This window comes from Ursus maritimus, unplaced genomic scaffold (assembly GCF_017311325.1).
Source record: "Ursus maritimus isolate PB19 unplaced genomic scaffold, ASM1731132v1 scaffold_6, whole genome shotgun sequence".
In the NCBI taxonomy this organism is placed as follows: Eukaryota; Metazoa; Chordata; class Mammalia; order Carnivora; family Ursidae; genus Ursus; species Ursus maritimus.
Genome location: NW_024426774.1, coordinates 29,284,143 through 29,308,703, shown reverse-complemented (window position 1 = coordinate 29,308,703; position 24,561 = coordinate 29,284,143). Strand labels below are relative to the sequence as shown.

Genomic DNA, 24,561 nt, shown 5'->3' with positions numbered 1-24,561 from the left:
AGAGGAAGATTGTAAGCTTCCAATTTTCATAAGCCATCACCAAGAAATAAAATCTTTTCCATCATGGTCACTCTCTCAAGGCTAAAAAATCTCACATGGGAATACATTTACTTATTAAAACAAATCTTAATCGCTGCAATGCTTTTGGAATACGAATAAAATGTCTTGAGGAAATTGTAGTTCATGTTAAGCAAAAAATTACGGGTACAAAGAGAATCTTATGCTAAAATGTATTGTTGAAAGATTCATCTAAAGTGGAGGAGAGAATTTTATTTTTTAAAAGAGAAGCAGAGCAGTGGAAATGGAATGAATATATATATATACTCTCTCTCACACACAAATCCTTAAATCTCTATATAATCAGCTTGATTCCTTTAGAAAAGTTACTTCTAGGAAGAGAAACTTCTGTCTCTTTAAGGACCACGAGAGAAAATGGAAGTCACTAGTGAGATGGGACTGGCTGTAAACTGCTCCAATGAGGTCCTGGGAATCTTGCTGAGAGAGAATATTTGGGGATGGACTAAAACGTCTGTTGGGAAGTGGAAGGAAGAAAAAGGCAAAGTTAGGTAAGCGCGTTCTTTAAAAAGAATGTAAACTCGAGTGGATTTACTTTCAATTTTAACATAAAACAATAGCAGAATAAGACTAAATATAAAATATTGATAGAATTAGGTACATAGTACGGGATATGGGACATTTAGCAGCTTCCAATTCCTGAGACTATTTCAGAAATGTCTTTTCTAAACAATAGCTTCAGTGTAGATCAGAGTTATACACAATTTTACTTGCCCCATCTTTAATATACATTATTTAAAATTTCCCATTTCTTAAGTTTAAATACAAGACCATCCGTCAAGATTGATGACTTAGTATAAAACAGAGGGACCCACTTAACTTTCTTTTCTTTCTGTTCTCAGAAGCTGCCTTAGACCACTGCATGGGGATGGATGGATTATTGACAGCAGCCCATCCAGCTGGTCTCAATATATTTTACTTAAGTATTTTTGAGATAAAATCGTGACAGAAGGAGAACTAGATCCTTTCTGGGACAATAATGTCAGCTGGTCAGGTTTTCCTCTCACATAAAAGTGATAATTTATCACATAGTGTATTTTCCCTCTAGATCCTCATCCTGACGCCCACCCCTCCCCTTTCCCCTGGCATTGTTACCCTCGTTTCCCTGGACGTGGAAGCCTTGGTTCGTGAATCTTGACTGCACTTCACTTTGATGGTAGGGGACACCCGCGAGTGGAATGATGGACAAATAGGAACCACAACACACACTGAAAGCAACCACTTCAGTTGACTCTGCTTAGGTGAAGGACTCTGGATATCTCTGCCTCGCGTGCGGAATGCCCGGGGCTGCGGCGACAGGAGGCCACCTGGGAGGTAGGCCCGAGGGAGGAAGAGATGGGGAGCAGGGAGAAGAGCGCTCAGGGTGGAAACCGCTCTCTGCTGTGGACCCCTTCCAAGTCCCCCGTTCAAGTTGTCACCTCTTGGTTCTTTGCCACCGTGGCCTCCGTCAGAGCGGACGATAAAAGAGAAAAAGACAATGATGGGGCTCAAGTGCGTGTGTAACTGGTTTAAATACACAGTCGCGCCCCGCTCCCCCGCGCCCACGGAGACACAGGGACGTCCGAGGGCGCAGAGCTCCCGCTGCCCCTGCACAGCGCAAAGGCAGTGACATCCCCGCGCAGCTACCACCCGCTCGGGCCCGCCCGGAAACTACAGCTCCCGGCAGGCCCCGCGCCGGCCGCGCGCCCCCGCCCCGCACGCCCCGGCCCCCCGCCCCCGGGCCTCAGGACGGGACGGGGAGGAGGGAGGGAGGAAGGGGCGCCAGCGGCGGGCGGGATTCTGCGAGACGCGTGAAGCCTCGCTGGCGCCTCGTCTGGGATCCAGACGCTGGCGGCCGCGGAGTTTCTCACGACCGGTGGAGCCCGTCTCTGTAAGTAGTCGCCTCAGGGAGCGCGGATCAGACACCGAAAAAGTTAGCGCCGCCGCGGCCGCCGCTTTGTTCTCGCGGCCCGTCGGGTGAGGCGGAGGCGGCCCCTCCCCCACCCGCCCGCACGCGGCCGCGGCAGCAGCGGCAGCGGCGGGACTCGGGCCCCGCGCGGGGCTGGGCGGCTACCGCCGGGGCTGGGCGGGAAGTTGGCGGAGCGCGCGGCGGGAGGAGCGGGCGGGGGGCGCCGCGGCTCGTGGGGGCGCCGGCGCGGCCGCCAGATGGGGCCAAGTTCCGGCGTGGGCGCGGAGGCCAACTTGGGTCCGCGCTCCGCGGGCGACCACCGCGCGCGACCGCTTCGGGAACGGGCTGTTTCGGGGTCCCTCCAGCTGGCTCCCGGCGCCAGACCGGCGACAGTCAAGCTGACGAATTTGGGATGAGCCTTTTTCCTTTTCATCGCTTCGTGTAGTAGCCGTCTCAAAGGAGTGAGTAAATGGTGCTTAGAGAATGTGTGAGCCCCCACCCCAGTTTCCTGACTCTGCTTAGTTTTGCAAGTTGCAGCCTTGCTCTGAGTAGTTCTCACCCCCGGGAGCTTTTTCTTGAGATGAAACGCTGAGGAGTGCGGCTGTTTCTTTGAGCTGTAACAATAACCACACACAATTCGATTGCCTGTTGGATATTTTATTTGAAGTCATCGCAGCATAGGCCTTGCCGACTGCAGGCACGAGTATAAATCAAGCGACAGGCGTGTGTAAGACCCGCAGACTTTTCCATACACAGATTGATGGCTTGGACATAACTGTCTCTTCAACCACACCCATCCCCACAGGAAATAAGATATCGGTGTCATCTTTGATTAGGAAGGATAAGTTACACCCTGAACTACTAGCTTGTACTACACAGCTTTAATGAGCTATAGCCTCAAATGAAACAAAAACTTTTTAAATGCCTTAATCTGTACCCTAGAAAATGCTGCATTGTATTACTCTTACACTGCTTCTACTTTGTACTTAATGTTGCAGTTCTTTCCAACATTTTTGGCGACAGTGATTTCGCTTAGATAAGTTTACTTACCAACTTCTAATGCGTCGAGGGCGGGGAGAACCTCTGGATTTGCTGCTGAGGACATCCATAAAGTTCCCTGACCTAGCTCTAGACTTCTGATTTTTATTTGATCAAAGAACCTTTTCTTCCTCCCCTGTTAGGATGAATTGAGAGCATGAAAATTCAGTCAAAAAGAAGTTGCGAGTTCTAGTGAAAGTATTTTAAACATGTCACAGAAGCCTTCGTGTTAGGTTTTGCTTCAGCAGGTAATATAGATGTGGTAGACCTGATCAGATAAGCTTGGAGTATTTCACAAGCCAGTTTCCATACTAAGTTCTATAATTTGGTGGATAGCATTTCACTTTTTAGGATGACTCACATTCAAGATGTTGACTGTTTCATATCTTGAGACTTAATTTTTTTAAGCATCTCAGTAGTGAGTCTTTTAGATACACAAATTTTATAAGCTTTCAGTTTCAATAGATGACCTCTTTAAAAAATTTCTCGCATTGGGTTGTTTTTAATTTAACACTGGCATATGCAAAAAATAATAATAAATCAAGCTTTTGGACATTAAAATTTTAAAATTACATTAGAATTGAAAACCTCATTTAAATGCACTTTTAAAGGACATTTTCTCTTTTTCAAAAAGACTTTCTAAAATTGATGAAAATATTACTGTTTTAAAAATAATTGCTCATTTTTAAAAGAAACTACTTTTACAGAACTGGCCAAAAGGGGAAATTATTTGCTAGTAAAGATTTTAATTTGGTTTAATCTTTTGGTTCACAATCTTCTGTGCTGGTACTACTTTGAGTCTCCGATTATGTAATTTAAATTGAACTTATATGTGTGCCTCTTTGGAGCAGTGGAAAAATTTGAGATGATATACTTAGGAGATGTTTTAATTTTAATTTTAGTACAGAAAAAAAGCTTTCTCCACTTGTGTGGTTAGTTTACAGTAACATTGTGTGAGAAATTGCTTATTGGCTGTTAGCCAGTCAGATTTCTCAGATACCACTGGGGCAAAGAGAGGCGATGAAGGTCCATCAAGCTCAGTGTAGATTCATACAGCATTGGCCAGATTGGCAGACTGTAATCTTATTACTGGATAAACTTTTCAGTGCCTGAACAGAGAGCAGACATGGTGTGCTCTCTGTACTCTGAGAGTGGAAGGACCGAGATTCAAATATCACTGGTCCAGATGAGAATTTTAGCATCAAACAATTTAGTTGAATGCTGAGCTCTTAGGAAAAGTATTATATTAAGGTAATAGTTATATTTTTGAAAATATGTAAATTGATGTCAGGATTGCTATAGACTACGATTTAAAAAACCCAAAAAAGTTATTTGAATTGTTAATACCCTATACAGTATAAAAACAAGACTAGGATTATTAAACCAGATCAAGCCTGTATCAAGGCAAAACATAGACATTGACTTTAGGACACTAGTCAGGATTGCACTGGAAAAGGTCACGTGCTTTTCTTTACATGCTAAAAGAATACATGTGCGTATCTATAGGAGGGGGGAAAAAAAGACCCTCCATACATTAACGTTCCTTAGCACACAAAACTAAATTGAACCGGGACAACCCATTACTAGTAGGAAGTCATGGTAAATATTATGGTATTCAGAATAGGAAAAGCATTTTACCTCTTCAGTTTAGCTTTTACTGATTACAGAAAGGACACTGGGTATACTAAATAATGAGCTTCCTTTTGAAGCATTTAAGAACTGGATTTGTTTTGTCTTCCCAGAATCCTCTTCCCTCCTCTCCTTCCCTGACTCCTACTTATCCTTTGAGGTCTTAGCTTAAGCACCACTTCCTTAAGGTCACCTTGCGTGAGACCCCAGTTGAAATTAGGTCCTTTAAGTATACTTTGTCATACTGCTTTTCATAATTTGTAGTTACCTTGCTATTTATGTGAATGGTGTTTGTTTAATGTGTGTGTCCCACATCTCACTGTAAGCTCCAGAAAGAGCAGTAGCCATGTCTGTTTTGGTTACTGCTGTATAACCACAGTGTCTTTAGTAAGTCTGGCAAGTAATAGGCACTCAGTAAATGTTGAATGAAAATGCTGCTATTTGAGCTTCTAATTAGAGGCTTTGATAAATTATGAGATATGTACATGCAGGGGGGAAGGTAAGGGAGTGGGAGAGAAAGGTGGATCAACTTGTGATGTTACCATAAAGTAATGGGCCTTTGTCTACTTTGTAGTAATAGGGCAGGTAGGGCTCGAGATTCCTGTAATATTTCATCTTTTGATTCCATTCAACAGTGGTGATGGATTATATAAGCTCATTTGAATTGGATATGTGACAGTTAACTCCCCAAAAGAATATTTGAGATGTTCCAAATAAACATATTAGAAATGCTTGCCAACTCATAGCTGTTAGAAACAAACATATCTAATTGCTATACAGTTTATAAATTAGTAATTGTCTTGTCTTGGTTTCCTAATTGAAACATAAAGACAAAATAAATTACAGTTATTAGATTTTTTTGATATTAATCTTAATATTTTTCATCCTACATCTTGTTGCATCTTACAGAGCAAACAGGGTTCCATAAAATAAAAGGAGAGGAAACAGATGGGATGAGTGGGCAGAGGCTAATATGACAGCTCATTTAGTTTCTTCTATTTGTTTTCATGCGGAAACTTTAAAAAAATATTTTTTTATACAAAAGTATAACATTTATATAGCTTATTAATTGTTATCAATAGTTCTGATAAATTGGCCAATTGTATTATTAGACAGTTACTGTTATTTGGCTAATATTAACAGGTATAATAAAATAAAAATTTAGTGGGAAGACATCCATCAAAAATAAATTATTACTGAACACAGCAGCATCTTGTATTTTGAAGTATTTAACCTGAATACAGTATTATTCGTAGATATTTTACTACCTTTTTTATGATAGTTGTTCAGCCTTTGAAACTACTCCAGTTGTGTACGTTAAGTAGCTCATTACCTCAGGGGAAAACCTGTTCTGTTGTTAGGCTTTTGGAGGTGGAATGAAATAATAGAAAGAACGTGGGCTTTGGAGTCAGGGAGAGTTTTGTTTGAATCCCAGGTCCATCTCCTGTTAGATGCGAGCAAGCAACTTCTCTGAAACTCTGGTTCCTTTTCTGTAAAACAGAGTTAAATCCCCTAGGCTGGTTTTAAGGATGTAATGAAGTATCATATCTCAATTGCCTCATTTAGCATAAAGTCGGACCTTAATTATTAATTCCTCCATGTAATTACTACGAAAATTGTTGGAACTTACTGGGCGCTTAATTGTAAGCCAGGTGCTGTTGAAGGTACTTTACATGCAGCCTGTGAGGTAAGCAAGTACTGCTGTTACCTACGTTTTACTTCTCTGCAGTGATACTGAGTAAAGCCGATTATTCTCTTAACACCTTTTCAAATATTTGAAGACCATTATTCTATTTAGCTTTGTTAAGCATATATTTGTCACATGACATTGTTTTAACATTTATCTGAATGTATGCTCTCATTATTTTTTAATCAATATAGCTCTTAAAAATGTGGAGTGTAGAAATGAATACAATGGTAATGTAGGCTGACTAGCAACAGAGTTTACAGATAGATGTTGACGTGTTCTCAGTGTCCTGGGGGGTTGTATTTGCATTGGTTCTTTTAGTCGCGGATTAACTAGCAGCCCTTGTTAAACTCTTAGGTGGCTAACTCCTCTTCTGAAGAGCTTCTAGTGAGCACTTCTTTCTTCTCCATTACACATTTTACTTTTGAAACTAAATGTAAAGGTTTGCACTCACCCTTGTTACATTTCACTTTAATTTTAGTTTGTTTCTCCTGGATTGTACACTCTGAGGATTTTATAAGCATGTCTTATGTGTCTTTATCTTATAAATAATCAAAATATAGGGCCAAGGACAGAGTTCCAAGGACGTCCCCTAAAGACTTCTTTCATCTAGGTGATATAGACCAGTAAACTTACCCAACTACACTAATATCCAACTCACACTCAAACAACATATTTGCAAAAATAGTGTGGAAAACCATCTTGAATACTGTTTTAGCCAGAATACACTTTCCCCCTCCCGGCCCCGGTTTTGCTAATTGTGTGATCTTGGGCAAGTACTTTAATTTCTAAGACTTTTTTCAGCTGTAAAATGAGTTGTTGCAGAGGATTAAATGAAGTAACACATATGAAGTGCTTAGAACAGTGTCTGACAGATAGTTGGAGCTCAGTGACTGTAAGTTATTATTATTCTTTCCTGCATCTAAGAAGTCTAGTAATCATTCTTTTCCAAGATGCAAATGCAGTAGATTTGGCATTATTTGTTCTGTTTGAATTCATGCTGTCATCCAGTGATTATTATATTCTTTTCTAAGTACTCAGAAACCACTTGTTTTCATAATCTATTCTCAGATTCGACTAAAGATTAATATTAAATTTATATGTCTGTGATTTCTGGAATCCGCTTCCCCACTCCTCCAGCTCATAAAATTTGAAGCAACTCTGACCCATCTCCAGGCCCTGATTATTTCTTTCTGAGCTCTTTCTCCAAGATTATAGGAGTCAGCTTTGTGATTACACTTGCAAATTGGTTTAGCAACATAGAATGAGTTGCATCTGGAACCAAAGACTTGCACTCATATAAAGTTGTTTTAGCCTCTCTTTCACCAGGCTTGGGTTTCGGTTCTCATTGCTCTTCTACAACTTTAGTTAAAAACTGAGAGAAGATAAGCAAAATACAAGTTGAGCAATTCTGCCTCCTCTACGTGCTCTCTCAACCTTAACAACATCCTCTCTGAGCAGTGATTCTCTCAGTTCCCTCTTCTCTTTAACCAATAGTATGTTATTGTGGAGACAGAACTTGGTAAGAAAGTATGAAACTTGGGTCCTAATTCCCACTCCGCCTCTTTTTTTTTTTTTTTAAGATTTTATTTATTTTTGCAAGAGAGAGAGAGAGAGACCATGAGTGGGAGAGAGGAGCAGAGGGAGATGCAGACTCCCCACTGAGCAGGGAGCCCAATGCGGGACTCAGTCCCAGGACCCTGGGATCATGACCTGAGCAGAAGGCAGACGCTTAACCGACTGAGCCACCCAGGCGCCCCCCCCCCCACACCTCTTAATACCCATGTGATGCTGGGCACACTGCTTTATCTGCTTGTGCTTCTGTTCTTTCACCTGCAGAAATCATATTTGTCTCCAAAGAAATATGCATGAGGTAAAGTATGTGAAACATTTATAAGATGTGAAGTGCTGTACCATATAAGGTGGAATAATATTTATTTGAATGTAGTTATACAAGCTTTTGTTATCTTTAAGCAGTTTTTTCTAAGCCTCAGTTTTTCCTGAGCTTTTGAATTCCTGTTACCGTATCTGTATGTTTTTGCTCTTCTGTCATCCTAATTTATTTAGCCCTGTTAACTACTCTCCAGAGAGTCATTCTGCAGCCACATTGGATGCTTCACTCTTTTTTATCATTGGAATTGTTTACAGGTATATATGTAAAATTTAGAAAGATCCCTTGTGAGCCGTTTCACTTAGGCCATGGAGGTCATACCTTCTGTTTTGAGCTGTACTGTTGTAAACTGTGATACACTTGTAACTGTATAGTGCTCTCTCTTTTTTTACTTTTAGAAACCCTTTATAATAACATCACTTTCTCTTGTGATCCTGTCATAAATACGTTGTTCACATTATAACTGCATAGTATGTCCCCTTCTGCTTCCTTAGCCTTCTGAAAGAAATCTGTCAGCAAAGCAAGTCAGCAATCATATTTTGGCATAGTTAGACTTTTTGATATAAAAAAGAATACTCTTGACATGTCTTTATTAGGACAGTATTATACATCTTTTATATGGCTGAGTTGGATGTACTTTATTTTTGTGACAGTGTCCATTTTAACCTTCTTTTAGTCCCTTCTATTTTTCTTTGTTTTTGTCCTAACTCAGTCGTATTTTTGTGGCATAAAAGTGTTTGATCTTCAGGTTTCAGGTATTAGGAGTGCCAGGGACTTGGTGGTGGTGGTGGGCAGGAGGCTCTCCCTAAAATTATAGCTCTGGCAAAAAATGTCTCTGATAACTAGACCCCCCCAAATGGCTACCCACTAGGATTTCTTGGTGAATTACATACAACCAAAACTTATCATTTAAAAAAATACAGAGATTCTTGCACTTTTAAAATAATGTCAAATGTGTATAAAATATTAAGAGTGTTTTTAAAATTCCTTCCAGGCTGACTACATTTCAGAAAGCATCAACTTTTCTCAGTGGACCCATTCATCAAGTGAAATATGCCTGTACTGTTTTAAAAAGCTTTGTGCTTCATCATGGAAAAATTTGCCCCCTCAAAAATGAAAGCAAAGACATTTGAGAAGGTGATTTAAGGTGTGGACATTGGAGAAAGTGTCCCATTAAATCAGTAAACGTCAAGATAAGGGTTAAATAGATTAATCCTAAACACTCGTTTTTTAAACCGGGAGGATTTCATCTTAATAGAAAAACAACTTTTATTCAATATGTATTTTCTGAAATTAAAAGAGAGAGACAAGAGTAGACTTAAAAGACAATAAATGAAGATGGTTAGTGAAGAAGCGTTGTCAACTCTTTTCTGATGAAGATAATTCAGTGATGTTAAATCCTTTCCACATCCCTGGTTGTGGTCCTAAAGACAAGACTCTTTTTTGATGGGACTGATATTACGGGAAGTAGGACCTTTTCTGTATTCAACTCACATTTGTAGAAGTTCCAGTCATTGGCATGAGTGGCTTAAAACAGGAAATAAAGTCTTCAATTAAATCCAAAAGTACAGTCATTTTTTTACTGCTGTGATTTTAAAGCCTCTTCATAACCACTGAAAAAGAATTGACAACTATTTTAAAAGATTAAAGAAAGGCAGATGTCTGCAAACAATTCCCCTCCATCAGCCCAGAAGTCTGTATTACCTGCAACTCTTCCTGCTGTGCTTCCAGCTCCTTCTCCGTGTTCAAGTCCTAAAACAGGACTCTCTGCCCGACTCTCTAATGGAAGCTTCAGTGCGCCATCACTCACCAACTCCAGAGGCTCAGAGCATACGATTTCATTTCTCCTGCAAATTGGCCTTACACGGGAGAGCGTTACCATCGAAGCCCAGGAACTGTCTTTATCTGCTGTCAAGGATCTTGTATGCTCCATTGTTTATCAAAAGGTACCGTGCATGCCATTTATGTCAGTAGTTTTTCTAATTAATATTGTATCTAATACTTTTCTATAAATTATACATGCAACAGTGAGTTAACATATATGGATCAGTCAACTGTTTATATCCTAATTTGGATCATTTTGGAAGAGTGCTAATATACTAGAAGCCTAAAGTCTAAAATTTCAGATTCTAACAACTGGAGCCTTTATCCTAACTTTAAAATACTGTTTTTCTTTTGAGAGCAGGGAAATCCATATAAAATCAAGAGGATTTCAGAAATCCTATTTGTTTTTAGAGAAAATGGGAGGCAGCAGGTACAGGGTATCCAGGTGAGTTACCAAAAGGATGGGACACAGCTGTGGCTGAGTCCAGGTTCACACCTGTTTTTCCTAGGTGCCCCGAATTCTGCCCTCTTTTTTGTACCTTCTTCCTTTCCTTTAGGTCTTCCTTTCCTTTAGGTTCACCTGTACTGCCCTTTCATATGAGAAGACCACTCTCTCTTGCTTAAAAAAATAGGTAAATGAGTTTTGAATATATGACAATATATAAAAATTTGAAATTGAGGGTGGTTTTATTTTGTTTCCCTTCTGTCTACCTCCTGCCCTATACTGTACCATTTTTTTGAGGAACCTTAGCTAAATGTCTTTAATAATCTTGATTTGATGGGTAAGTGGGTATGTTCTCTATTTTATCATAGAACTATGTTTAAGTAGTAAGAATTGGTTACATTTTATTTTTAATGGACTGAGCATATGTTTCATATTTGTTTCAAACAAATTAGTGTACTTGTTTAAAAATCGTATCATGTGAGATTAATATATTTGTATTCAGGCTCCTCATCTTACTGTTTTTGTTTTAATTCCTTATGTTTTATATGATTTGTTATTATCTTCTGATGTAGTTAACAGTCTAAAGAAATGTTATGTGGTTTGTTGAAATAGCGTGTGTCTCCTGTGTGGTAACAGTAACTTATCTATTGAAATGTGGCCTAAAGATTCACTTGCCTTTTGTAGATCTGTAGAACCATCTGCGTGTCTTCAAGTATTTTTGCTTTTATTTTCCTTTTCATTAAATGTTACAGAGGTTTTTCACAAATATTTTGGCAACTAGGTTTTTAATTTAAAGATAAGAATTTATCTTAACTACAGTTTGTAACTTGAATGTTTCCTTTTCATTTGAACCCATAGAAATTTATAACTAATGTTTTGGTAGCATCTGTGTTATTGTTTTCAATCTCATAAAATTTCATTTCATTCTTATATTCATACAGAGGCATACTGATTTTCTACAGGATTATTTTAGAATTCATGTTACTTCATCTTTAGTGTAGATGTAAGATGTGAGTCAGCTGGGTTAAACTCTTAGGAAACTAGATTAAACATCATAATCCAGGGGCGCCTGGGTGGCACAGCGGTTAAGCGTCTGCCTTCGGCTCGGGGTGTGATCCCGGCATTATGGGATCGAGCCCCACATCAGGCTCCTCCGCTATGAGCCTGCTTCTTCCTCTCCCACTCCCCCTGCTTGTGTTCCCTCTCTCGCTGGCTGTCTCTATCTCTGTCGAATAAATAAAAATAAAATCTTAAAAAAAAAAAAACCATCATAATCCATGAAAAAATACAGTGATACCAAGGAAATAGGATAGAGCTGGAAAAATAACTCAGGGTAAATTTTATGTAGATATAAAATAGAATTAAGTCATCGTAAAATGAATATCATAGTAAACTGAATTTGAATCAATATTATAGTGAAATGGGTATGTACTTGGCAAAAATATATAGTATATATAGGCATAAGCATATTACACATTCCTTTTGACATTTGCTGGGATCCTAACTGTTGTTTAAGTGTAGTGTAAAAGAGTTTTGAACTTGAAACTAGGTTACTATATAACTTTGCACGAGTAATTTGACTTCTCTGGATTATAGTTTCCAAATCTATCAAATGATTGAGTTGGGATGACTTCTGGTGTGTAATTCCAGCGGTGAGATTCTGAATCATTTAATCTAAATTTGGTCTTCACTGCTAGAGACAAATAAAGGAGAAGAGTTCAAGGGATGACCTGTTTCAGGCCAAATCAGAGAAAAATCTTAAGGGAACCAGCTCAGATCCTAAGATTTTATAGAGATGTTTCATGGATCCCTAACTCATCTGGAGGATGGAAAAACCATGTCAGAAGTTCTTTTGTTTTTACCTTCCCTCATGCCTTGGGCACTTGCTCACCAGTCATCCCTGTTACACATGTACAGCTCCAGGTTTAGTGCCAGGACTCTCATGGGCACACCTCCTTTTCTTATATCTGTTCTTAGTAAATGCATTTGCCTGAGCCTTCTAAAAGATAGGGTACTGGTTAAAGTTTAGGAAATAGATTAACCAGATATCCCTTCCCTCAAAAAGCTTATAGTCTGAAGGAAATTATTCACCAAAGTAAAACATAAACAGCAGAAAGTGATGTTAAAGAGTGCTCTTCTGAGGTTGATAAAGGATGTAGAAGACTTCAAACAGAAAGTAACATTTCATTTGATACAGAGTGAGCAAAATTTCAGTGATACAGGAGGTGAGGAATACATCTCAGGCAAAAGAATCAGGATGATCAAAGATACAGAAAGGGAAAAGAGGAAGATTATAATAGGCAACATTTATTGAGTGCCTACTCTGTATTAGGAGCTTTACACACACTTTCTAACTAATCCTCACAAGTCTGTGGTGCATCTCGGACTTTAATGTGTATGCCAATCATCTAGTGATTCTACTAAGATGTAGATTTTGAATGAGTAGGCTTGGGGTGGGTCTGCATTTGTAATATACTCTTAGGTGATATTGATGCTCCTTCTCCAAGGACCTCAGTGAGTGGAAAGGGTATAGGTGATATAATTACTGTTGAATAAAGGAGGAAACGAAATTTCAGAGACACATAATTACTTGCTGAAAGTCAGAATTCAAACACAGATTTTTTTTTTTTTTAAGATTTTTATTTATTTGAGAGAGAGCATGCACGAGAGAGAGCATGAGTGGAGGGGAGAGGCAGAAGGGGAGGGAGAAGCAGGCTTCTTGCTCAGGAGGGAGCCACATGTGGGGCTTGATCCCAGGACCCCATAACCATTACCTGGGTTGAAGGCAGACGCTTAACTGACTGAACCACCCAGGTGCTCCCAAACACAGGTCTTTTTTAACTTACAAACCTGTATCCTCTTTTCACTGCACCACACTACCTTCCTCATGCCAAAGAAGTTTCACACTTGGTTCCTGTAAGAGTGAGATTTAACTAAGGTCTATGTGCAGCAACCCAGCATGATCAGATTTGTGTTGTGGAAAGCTTAAATGTGTAACCAAGTATGACATAAAGTAAGGAGATCAGATAAGAAGCCATTGTAATGAAGATCTGAACTGAGATGGTTGGAAGGTGATATATTTGAAAGGTATTGGGAAAGTAGTGTTCGTAAAACTTAGCCTATTGAGCATAGAGGAAGAGCAAAGGATGGAAGGGCAGTGTGGGTGACTGGATGGGTGGTGGTGATGATAACCAACATAAAAAATTCAGGAAGAAAAGTAAGGTTTTTCTGGGGGAGAGAATGGGACTGATTTTTATCAAACTTTAATAAGACAGAGAGAGTTCCCGTGTTCCAGAAATTTTTGAAGATTATGGCCCTAGTGTTCTGCTGTGACCCTTGAAATAGAATCATTATTCCTCCAGAAGAACCTTCCCGTCTCTTTCTATAGAGAAACTAACAAGGCTGAAAAGTGACGAAAAGCGCTCTTAGTTTAGAGGACCAGAAGAAAGGCCTCTAAAAGTTAGTGAAATAAGCACAGAGGGCAACCCTACTTTTAAATTAAGGGAGGAGGGTTACCTGACCTATAATTTCATGTTAATAATATTTTAGATATTTTAAAATCTATTTTTAATCTAGTCATAATACCAAAGGTATAGTCCATCTATTTTACATTTTTTGCTGTCCAACATTAACAATATATTAGTAATAATTGACCTCAGACATAAGGAATAGGAATTTGACCTCAGATTCAAGAACGGAGTTTACAAATTTGTAAGGCTGTTTAAAGTACCACTGTAGGGATGCCTGGGTGGTTCAGTCGGTTAAGCGTCTGCCTTCGGCTCAGGTCTTGATCCCAGGGTCCTGGGATCGAGTTCCGCATGGGGCTCCTTGCTCAGCAGGGAGCCTGCTTCTCCCTCTGTCTGCCACTCCCCCTGCTTGTGCCCTCTCTGTTTCTGACAAATAAATAAATAAAATCTTTAAAAAAAAAATAAAGTAACACTGTAGTGATCTGAGGTGTAATTTGTGGGATTCTTTAATCCAATTTTTGCAGCTATTAAAAAAGGAAATATTTTGTGTGTACACGGATGGGGGAGAGGGAGATCTGCAAGATATACAGGACATGTAGATAACGTTAAGTGCAGAACAGGGCATACTATGCTATCATTTTGTATTAGACACACACTTAAACATACATATGTACGCATATATATGATTTCTTGATTGTTTTTAGAGGCCCTTGGGAGGAGAGAGAGTTTTCTTCCAGGAAGGCAACTGGTGACTGGGGAATAAAAATGAAAGGGAGATTTACATTTCATTGTATACCCTGTGTACCTTTTGGATTTTGTGCCTTATAGGTGTATTCCATATTCAGATATAATATTTAAATATTTTTTAGAATAACAGTGTAATGATCTAAAAGGAATTACGGTAAGCTTGGATTTTATATTGTTTTATTTTCTAGCACCTTTCATACATTAAATAGAAATGTGCCATATAAATATGCAGTTATTTTTTTCCCTTAAGAGCTTTTTTTATTAGGTGTTTGTTTTTTAAAAATCAGATGAGATAATTTACCTATAATATAATCCATCCCTGTTAAGATCGTAAGTTTGATGAGTTTTAGAGTTTTATGCAGTTGTGTAACTATCACCCATTCAAGATATAGAGCATTTCCATCACCCCTTAAGTTCCCCCTTGTACTTTTGCAGTCTCCTTTCCTCATCCTGGTCCTGGGCCACCACTGCTCTGCATTCTGTTACTATGGTTACACTTTTTTTTTTAGATTTTCATATTAACGAAGTCACAGTATGTAGTCTTCTGTTTTGCCATCTTTACACATACCTCAGTGTTTTTTGTTTGTTTTTAATTAATGCGTGCGGTTAGGTATGTCAGTAGTTCCTTTTTGTTGCTGAGTACTGTTCCATTGTATAGATGTACCGTACTTTATTCAGTTATCAGTTGATTGATATAAGAGTTTTTTCTAATTTGGGGACATTATGAATAGAGTTGCTATGAACATTCCCATTCACATCTCAATTGTAGATACATGTTTTCATTTCCTTGTGGTAAATATTTAGGGTAAGATGGCCATATCCTTGCCAACACTTGGTATTTCCAGTCTTTTTAATTTAACGTTCTGGTTGGTGTGTAGTAATATCTCCTTGTGGTTTTAATTTGCATTTTCCTAATGACTAATGAGATTCGTTATCTGTCCATGGGTTTAATTGCCATTCACATATTTTCTTTGGTTAAGTTCTGTACAGATTGTTTATCTTATTGAGGTACAAAAGTTCTTTAACATCTTAAATACAAGTTCTTATTGGATATAAAATGCAAATATTTTCTTCCAATCTGGCTTCTTTTCATCCTTTCTCTCTTTTTAATCTAAATAGTCTAAATGATCATCATTTTAAAGGCTACTGTTCAGTCATCCTGATGCATAAAGTTTACAGCCAGTTTCTCATTTTGGTCATTTATGTTGCTTCTAATTTTTTTCCAGTTTTATGGAGATGTAATTGATAGATAAATTTGCATTAGTTTAAGGTATACAACATTTGATATGTGTATATTTTGCAGAATGATAACTACAATAAATTTAGTTAACATTTATCACCTCCCACAGTTAATTTTTTTTCTTGTGATGAGAATTTCTAAGGTCTACTCTCTTAGCAACTTTCAAATATACAATAAAGAATTGTTAACTATAGGCACCATGCTGTACATTATAGTGCCAGAACTTACTTATCTTATAACTGAAGTTTGTACCCTTTGACTACCTTCACTCATTTTCCCCCTTCCTGCCCTCTGCCTCTGGTAACCACCAATCTGTTCTCTGTCTCTGTGAATTAAGTTTTATGATATTCTGCATATGGGATTATACAGTAGTTGTCTTGCTCTGCTTGACTTATTTCACTTAAAGTAATGCTTTCAAGGTCCATCCATGCTGTTGCAAATGGCAGGATTTCCTTCTTTTTGTGGCTGAATAATAATCCATTGTATATATACCACAATTTCTTTATTCATTCATCCTTGGATGGACATTTGGTTGTTTCCATGTCTTGGCTATTGTAAATAATGATGCATTGACGTGCAGTGCAGATTATCTATTAGAGGTAGTGATTTCATTTTCTTCAGATATATACTCAGAAATGGCATTGCTGGATCATATGGTAGTTCTGTTTTTAATTTTTTTGAGGAACATCCATACTCTTTCCTTTCTTTCTTTCTTTTTTTTTCTGTCCGTACTGTTTTCTATAGTGGCTGCACAAATTTAGATTCCCACCAGCAGTGTGCAAGGGTTCCCTTTCCTCCACATTCTCACCAACACTTGTTATCTTTTGTCTTGTAGATGATAACCATTCCGACAGCCAGGAGGTGATATCTCCCTGTGGTTTTAATTTGCATTTCCCTGTTGATAGTGATGTTGAGGACCTTTTCATGTGCCTGTTGGCTACTTATCTGTCTTCTTTGGGGGGAATGTCTATTCAGTTCTTCTGCCCAGTTTTAATTGGAGTGTTTGTTGTTGTTTTTGCCATTGAGTTAGAGGAGTTCTTTATATATTTTGGGTATTAAGCCCTTATCGGATACATGATTTACAAATACTTTTTCCTCCTTCTGTAGTTGCCTTTTATTTTGTCAATGGTTTCCTTGGCTGAGAAGAAACTTTATAGTTTGATGTCGTCCCACTTGTTTATTTTTGCTTTTGTTGCCTTTGCTTTTAGTGTCAAATCCAAAGAATCATTGCCAAGAATGATGTCAAGGAATTTATCCCTTATGTGTTCTTCTAGGAGTTTTGTGTTTTCAGGTCCTACATTCAAGTCTTAAGTCCATTTTGAGTTGATTTTTGTGTATGGTATAAATAGGGGTTCAGTTTCATTCTTTTGCATTTGGCTGTCCCAGTTCTCCCAGCACCATTTATAGAAAAGATTATCCTTTCCATAGGATATTCTTGATTTCTTGTCATAAATTCATTGGCCATATGTGCATAGGTTTATTTCTAGGTGCTCTGTTCTGTTCCATTGATTTATATGTCCATTCTTAGTCCAATACCATACTGTTTTGATTGCTATAGCTTTGAAGTGTAGTTTGAAATCAAGAAATGTAAATGCCTCCAGCTTTGTTCTTTTTCAAGATTGCTTTGGCTATTCAGGGTCTTTGTGGTTTTGTATAAATAAGATTGTTTTTTCTATTTCTGTGAAAAATGCCATTGGAAAATGGGAATTGCATTGAATCTGTAGATTATTTTGGGTAGTATGGGCATTTTAATAATCTTCCAGCCCATGAACACAAAATATTTTTCCATTTTCCATTTTATTTGGGTCTTCTTCAGTTTCTTTCACTAATGTCTTATAGATACAATTTTTAGTGTGTAGATCTTCCACCTTCTTGGTTAAATTTATTTATAGGTATTTTATTTGTTTTCATGCAATTATACATGGGATTGTTTTTCTTAATTTCTCTTTCTGATAGTAACTTATTAGTGTATAGAAAGGCAACTGATTATTATATATTGATTTTGTATCTGGCAACTTCACTGAATTTGTTGATTAATTCTAACAAAATTTTTTGTTGGAGTGCTTCACGTCATCTACAAACATAGACAGTTTTACTTCTTCCTTTCTGATTTAGATGTCTTTTATTTCTTTTTGTTGCCTAATTGTTCTGGCTAGGACTTCCATTACTATGTTGGATAAAAGTGGCAAGAATGGACATCCTTGTCTTATTCCTGATCTTAGATTTTTCCACTGAGTATGATGTTAGCTGTGGGCTTGTCTTATACAGCCCCTGTTACATTGAGGTATGTTTCCTCTGTACCTCACTTTGTTTAGAGTTTTTGTCATGAAGATGTTGAATTTTATCAAATGCTTTGTCTGCATCTATTGAGATGACCATATGATTTTTATCCTTTATTATGTTAATATGGGATATCACATTTATTGATTCGCAGATGTTGAATTATTCTTGCATCCCTGGAATAAATCCCACTTGATCATGGTGTATGGTTCTTTTAATGTGTTGTTGAATTCAGTTTGCTAATATTTGTTGAGAATATTTGCATCTATGTTCATCAAGAATGTTGAACTATGGGGGCGCCTGGGTGGCACAGTCGTTGGGCGTCTGCCGTCGGCTCAGGGTGTGATCCCGGAGTCTGGGATCGAGCCCCACATCGGCTCCTCCGCTAGGAGCCTGCTTCTTCCTCTCCTACTCCCCCTGCTTGTGTTCGCTCTCTCGCTGGCTGTCTCTCTATGTCAAATTAATAGATAAAACCTTAAAAAAAAAAAAAAGAGTGTTGAACTATAATTTTTTTTTCCTTGTAGTGTCGTTGTCTGTCTTTGGTATCAGGGTGATGCTGGTCTCGTGAGCTTGGAAATGTTCCTTCCTCTTACATGGTTTGGAAGAGTTTGATAACGATTGGTATTAATTCTTTAAATGTTTGGTAGAATTTACCAGTGAAGTCATCTGGGTTTTTTCCTTTGTTGGGAGGATTTTGATTACCGATTCAACCTTTTACTGTGAATTGGTCTCTTAATATTTTCTACTTGTTCGTGATTCAGGCTTGGTATGTTCTAGGAATTTATCCATTTTTTCCAAGTGTTCAGTTTGTTGGTGTGTAATTGTTTATAGTATTCTTTTATGTTTCTTTGCATGTATGTGGTATCACAGTGTCACCTTTTTCATTTGTAATTTTATTTGAGTCTTTTTTTTCTTTAAGTTAAAGGTTTGTCTGTTTTGCTTATCTTTTCAAAAAACCAGCTCTTAGTTTCATTGATCTTTTCTGTTGTCTTTTTAGTCTCTATTTGATTTATTTTCATTGTGATCTTTGTTACTTCTTTCCTTCTGCTAATTTTGGGCTTGGTTTGTTATTTTTCTAGTTCCTTGAGGTGTAAAGTTAGGTTGTTTATTTGAGATCTTTTTTCTTAATGTAGGTTTTTACTGCTATGAACTTCTCTCTCAGAACTTCTCCTGCATCCCATAAGTTTTGGTATATGTATTTTCATTTTCATTTTTCTCAAGATATTTTTTTATTTTCTTTTGATCTCACCTTGGCTAGTTGTACAATTGCATGTTGTTTAATGTCCACATATTTGTGAATTTTCCAGGGTTTTGTTTTGTTTTTGTAATTTATTTCTAGTTTCATACCTTTGTCATGGGAAAGGATGTTTAATACGGTTTCAGCCTTCTTGAATTTATTAAGACTTGTTTTGTGGCCTAACATGATCTGTTCTGGAGAATGTTCCATGTTTGCTTGAGAAGAATATGTATTCTGCTGCTTTTGGATGGAATGTTACTCCAAGTGTTTAAGTGTCTGGTCTAATGTATAGTTTAACTCCAGTGTTCCTTTTTGATTTTCTGTCTGGATGATCTGTCCATTGAAAGTGCAGTGGTAAAGTCCCCTGGTATTATTGTGTAGCTATTTCTTCTTTCAAGTCTGTTAATATTGGCTTTATATACTTTATATATTTAGGTGCCCCTATGTTGGGTGCATAAATACTTACAAATATTATTTCCTCTTTTTGGATTGACTCCTTTATCATTATATAATGACCTTCTTTGTCTCTTATTACAGTCTTTGGCTTAAAGTCTGTTTTGTCTGATCTAAGTTAGTTTATATACTTTTCATTATAATACACTATATTCTTTGTTCTCTTAACGGTATCATTTGGAGAGCCAAAATTTCTAATTTTAATGAAGTACAACTAACTTTTTCCTTTATGGATAGTGCTTTCGTTTCATATCTAAAAAATATTTGCCTAAATAAAGATAACAAAGATTCTGTCCCCTGTTTTCTTTTCTGGAAGCTTCATAATTTTAGCTTTTACCTTTATATGTATAGTCCATATGTTAGTTCTGTGGGGCTACCACAGCTGCATGGCTTAAACAGTAGAAATTTTTCTGACAGTTCTTGAGGCTAGCTGTCTATAATCGAGATTATTGGTAGGGTTTGTTCCTTTTGAGGACTGTGAGTAAGAATCTGTTTCATGCCTCACTCCCAGCTTCTAATGGCCTCAGGCATTCCTTAGCTTATAGATGGTGTTCTTCCTGTGTTTTCATATTGACCTCTCTATAAATGTCTGTGTTGACAAATTTCCCGGTTTTATAAGGACACAGTCCTGTTGGGTTAGGGCCCTCCTTAATGACTTCATCCTAACTAGATCATCCATCTACAAAAACCCTATTTCCAAAGGTCACAATCACAGGTTCTGGGGGCTAGGATTTTAACATCTTTTGGAGGAACACAATTCAATTTGTAACAATCCATTTCAAAATAATTTTTGTATAAGGTGTGAGATAAAGATTGAGCTTCATTTCTTTGCATTGGACATTTTCAGGACCATTTGTTGAAAAGGCTATTCTTTCCTCATTGAATTACTTTAGGACCTTTATTGTAAATCAGTTAACCACCTATGTTTTGATCTATTTCTGAACATTGTTTTGCTTTAGTGGCATATATATGTGTACCCTTAAGCTAATTTCATGTTGTCTTGAATTCTGTAATTTTACAAAGACATGATTGAGTGCATTAAGTCCTCCAACTTTGTTCTTTTTTCCAAAATTGTTTTGACCAATCTATGTCCTTTGCATTTCCATTCAAATCAACTTCACAATTTCTACAACAACAACAAAAAAAACTTACTGAAATTCTGTACGTTATTTGTTACCTGTTTCGTGGTTTTGATGCAGTTATAAATGGGGTTTTAAAAAACCTCAGTCTGATTTTTCATTTTATTATATAGAAATATGGTGATTTTTGTACCTTGATGTGTCCTGCAACCTTGCTAAACTCATTTATTACTTCTAGTAACTTTTAAAAATTCTTTAGGATTCTCTATATAGATGATCTTGTCTTTTGTAAATAAAGATAGTTTTATGCTTTGCCTTCCAAAATTTCATTTCTTTTTCTTGTTTTGTACTGGAGGCTAAACCTCCAGTACTGTATTGCATAGAAGTAGTATGAGTGGACATACGTGCCTTGTTACCAGTCTTAAAAGTAGAAGCATTTGGTCTTCCACCATTAAGTTTCATGTAAACTTTTTAGATGTTTTTCATCAAGTTGAGGAAATTCCTGTCTATTCCTAGTTGGCTTAGAGTTTTTATCTTGAATGACTAAATTTGTTAAATACTTTTTCTGCATCTATGTATTTTTATCTTTTAGTCTGTTTATATGATGAAGTATATTGGCTTACCTTTGAATGTTAATCCAACCTTGCATTCCTGCAACAAACCCTCCTGGTCATCATATATTATCCTTTTTATACTTTCCTTGATTCAGTTTCCTATATTTTCTTAATATTATTCTGTCTAAAATAATGTATTGGTCTGTAATTTTTTTCTTCTGTTATCTCTGTGTGGTTTTGGTAGCAGGATAATGTCAGCTTCACTAAAGTTTGGAAGTATTTCCCTTTTGTTTTGTGAATAAACGTCTACAAAACTGATATTATTTCTTCCTGACATATTTGATATAATTCACCAATGAAGCCATCTGTGCCTGAAATTTTTTTTATGAGAAGGTTTTTAATTCAGTTTCTATTTTTTTACGGGGCATAGAGCTAGTCAGGTAATCTGTTTCTTTGTGAGTGCACTTTGGTAATTTGTGTCTTTAAAGGAAATTTTTCATTTCCTCTAAGTTGGCAAATTCATTAGTGAAAGTTGTGCTTTATAGTCATTACCCTTTAAAGTGATTTTCTCTATTATTGTCTGTTTCCTATTTTTTAATTTTCTTTTTTCTACCTTCTTTGAGTTTAACTTCATTTTTTCAGTTTCTTAGGGTGGAAGCTTGGGTCATTAGTTTGAGTCTTGTCTTTTTATATGTGTCTAGTGCTATAAGTTTCCCTCTAAGCACTACTTTAACTGCATGCCACAAATGTTGATGTGTTGTATTTTCATTTACATTTTGTTTAAATTATTTCCTAATTTCTCTTGTGATTTCATCTGCGATCCATGGATTGTTTAATTTGGAAGCATTTGAAAGTTTTTCAAATGTTTTTCTGTTATATTGATTTCTAGTTTTATTTTAATTTTGGCCCAAGAATATACTTCAATTTCAGTCTGTGTAATTTGAGGGTTTTTTTTTTCTTTTTAATACTGTAGGATTCTGTCTTACACTACATTCTGAATGTTACAAATGTAATTTTTTTAAATGTATATTGTGCTCTTGTTGAGTGAAGTTTTTTATGAAGGTCAGGTTGAGTTGGTTGATAGTGTTTTCTTTATCCATGTGGATTTCTTTTTACTTGTTCTACCATTTATTGAGAAAGAAGTATTGTGATCTCTGAGTATAATTTTAGATTTGTGTATTAGTCCTCTCAGTTTTAATTAATAGAGCTTAGAAACATGAAGCAAAAATTATTTGCCGGCACATTTAGAATTTTTACAACCTTTGATATATTGATTTCTTTTTCAGTGTAAGTTTTTTTCCTTATCTCTGTAATGTGCTTTGTTCTGAAGTCATCTTTGTGTGGTATTGATATAACCAATCTTACTTTTTTTCCCCAAAAAATTAGTGTTTGCATTGCAGTTTAATTTTACATGTTTTTGCTTATAAACTCTCTGTCTTCATATGTGAAGTGGGGTTTTTTTGTAGATTACATATGCTTGGGTCATACTTTTTAAATTCAGTCTGACAACTTCTGCTTTTTAAGTGCTTGGACCATTTATATTTAATACAGTGTTTAATATAGATGCATTTAAATATATTGTTTTCTCTTTGGCTCTTCTGGTCTTGGGTCATTTTCTCTTCTTTTGAATTGAGTATATTCTGTAAGTCCATTTTATCTCCATTGTTGATTTATTATACTCTTTAAAAATTTTTTTTCAGCAATTGCTCTAGTGCCAGGGTCAGTAGACTACATCTGTGGGCCAAATCTTTTTGTGAATAGAGTTTTATTGGGACATAACAGGCTTATTCATCAATATTTTGCCTGTGGCTGCTTTTATGCTACAACAGCAGAGTTAAGTAGCTATGACAGAGACCATATGGTACACCAAGCCTAAAATATTAGTATATGGTCTTTTATTGAAAATTTTTGCCAACCTTGCTCTAGTTTATATAATATGCATCTTTAATTCATCAGAGATGTCTTCAAACAATATCATACTATTCTAAGTATGGTGTAATATATACCTTAGAGTAGTGTATTTCTGTTTTCTTGTCACTTGTACTATTATTTCTGTAAACAGTTGATTCTCATTATTTGTGATAGATATATTCTGTAAAGTGACCTCAAACATTGAATTAGTGAATATTGAACAGTTGCTCCTGGGGAAATATAGGGTTCGGTTTCTGTGAGCATCTGGTCACAAAGTTTTTATCAACCAGTAAATACATAACCTTGTTTTATATGTGTTTCTGTTTAAAGATGCCTTATTTAATATACATAGTTGATTCATTAACATTGATTTCATGGCCAACAGCACTGTAACTTGTGCCTGAAAGAAACTTCTCTGACAACACATATTCTCTCCATAAGGCATATCATAGGCTACTTGATCTTAGGAACACTTGACAGCACTTCAGCATGATGCTTGGGGGATTGTTTTAAACAGAAAATCACCATCAAAAAAGCCCCCAAATTCAGAACACATGGCAACAAATAAGACCATGAAAAGGACATGTGTTTTTACACTGTGACAGCTGAAACAAGAAGTCAGAGCATCACCTTGTTTGACTTCAGCTGGCGACATGCACAAGAGTGACTCAAATTTTTTGTCTTCTGTGCATGTCTGTGAATGACTGCAAAAGCACAGAAAGTACTGATTTTTGGTTACAAATAAATTTTAGCAAGTAGGCATGTTCACAGATCTAGAATCTGTGAGTGATGAGGATCAGCTGTTGCTCCAAATCCCACAACACACTGTTATTCTTCTTGCTTTTAGTAAATTATGTTTTAAAGAAATTTAAAGTGAGAAAATTACCTTTTATATTTACTCCCATATTTAACATTTTCATTACTTTACATTACTTTGTGTGAGATCCAAACTGTATGCAATATGATCTTTTCTCTGGCTTCATTTACAATTTTTGTCTTCTTGGTTTTCAGCAGCTTGAATACGATTGCTTTATTGTGGTTTTCTTTCTGTTTTTGTTGCTGGGGTTTGTTGAACTTGGTCTTGAGGTTATAGTTTCTTCAACTTGGGAGACTTTT

General features: G+C 36.9%; 1 protein-coding gene across 3 annotated transcripts in view; it reads left to right on the top strand.

The window, feature by feature from the left end:
- Positions 1 to 1,799: 1,799 nt before the first annotated feature.
- The window catches only part of PRKD3 (protein kinase D3), an 84,935-nt gene continuing 62,173 nt past the window's right edge, over positions 1,800 to 24,561 (top strand). For all 3 annotated transcript variants that reach the window (XM_040623104.1, XM_040623103.1, XM_040623102.1), the window contains exons 1-2: positions 1,800 to 1,945; positions 9,203 to 10,154. In XM_040623104.1, coding sequence (XP_040479038.1) covers positions 9,867 to 10,154 — 288 coding nt within the window. In that variant the 5' untranslated portion in view covers positions 1,800 to 1,945; positions 9,203 to 9,866. The remainder of the gene's footprint in view (positions 1,946 to 9,202; positions 10,155 to 24,561) is intronic.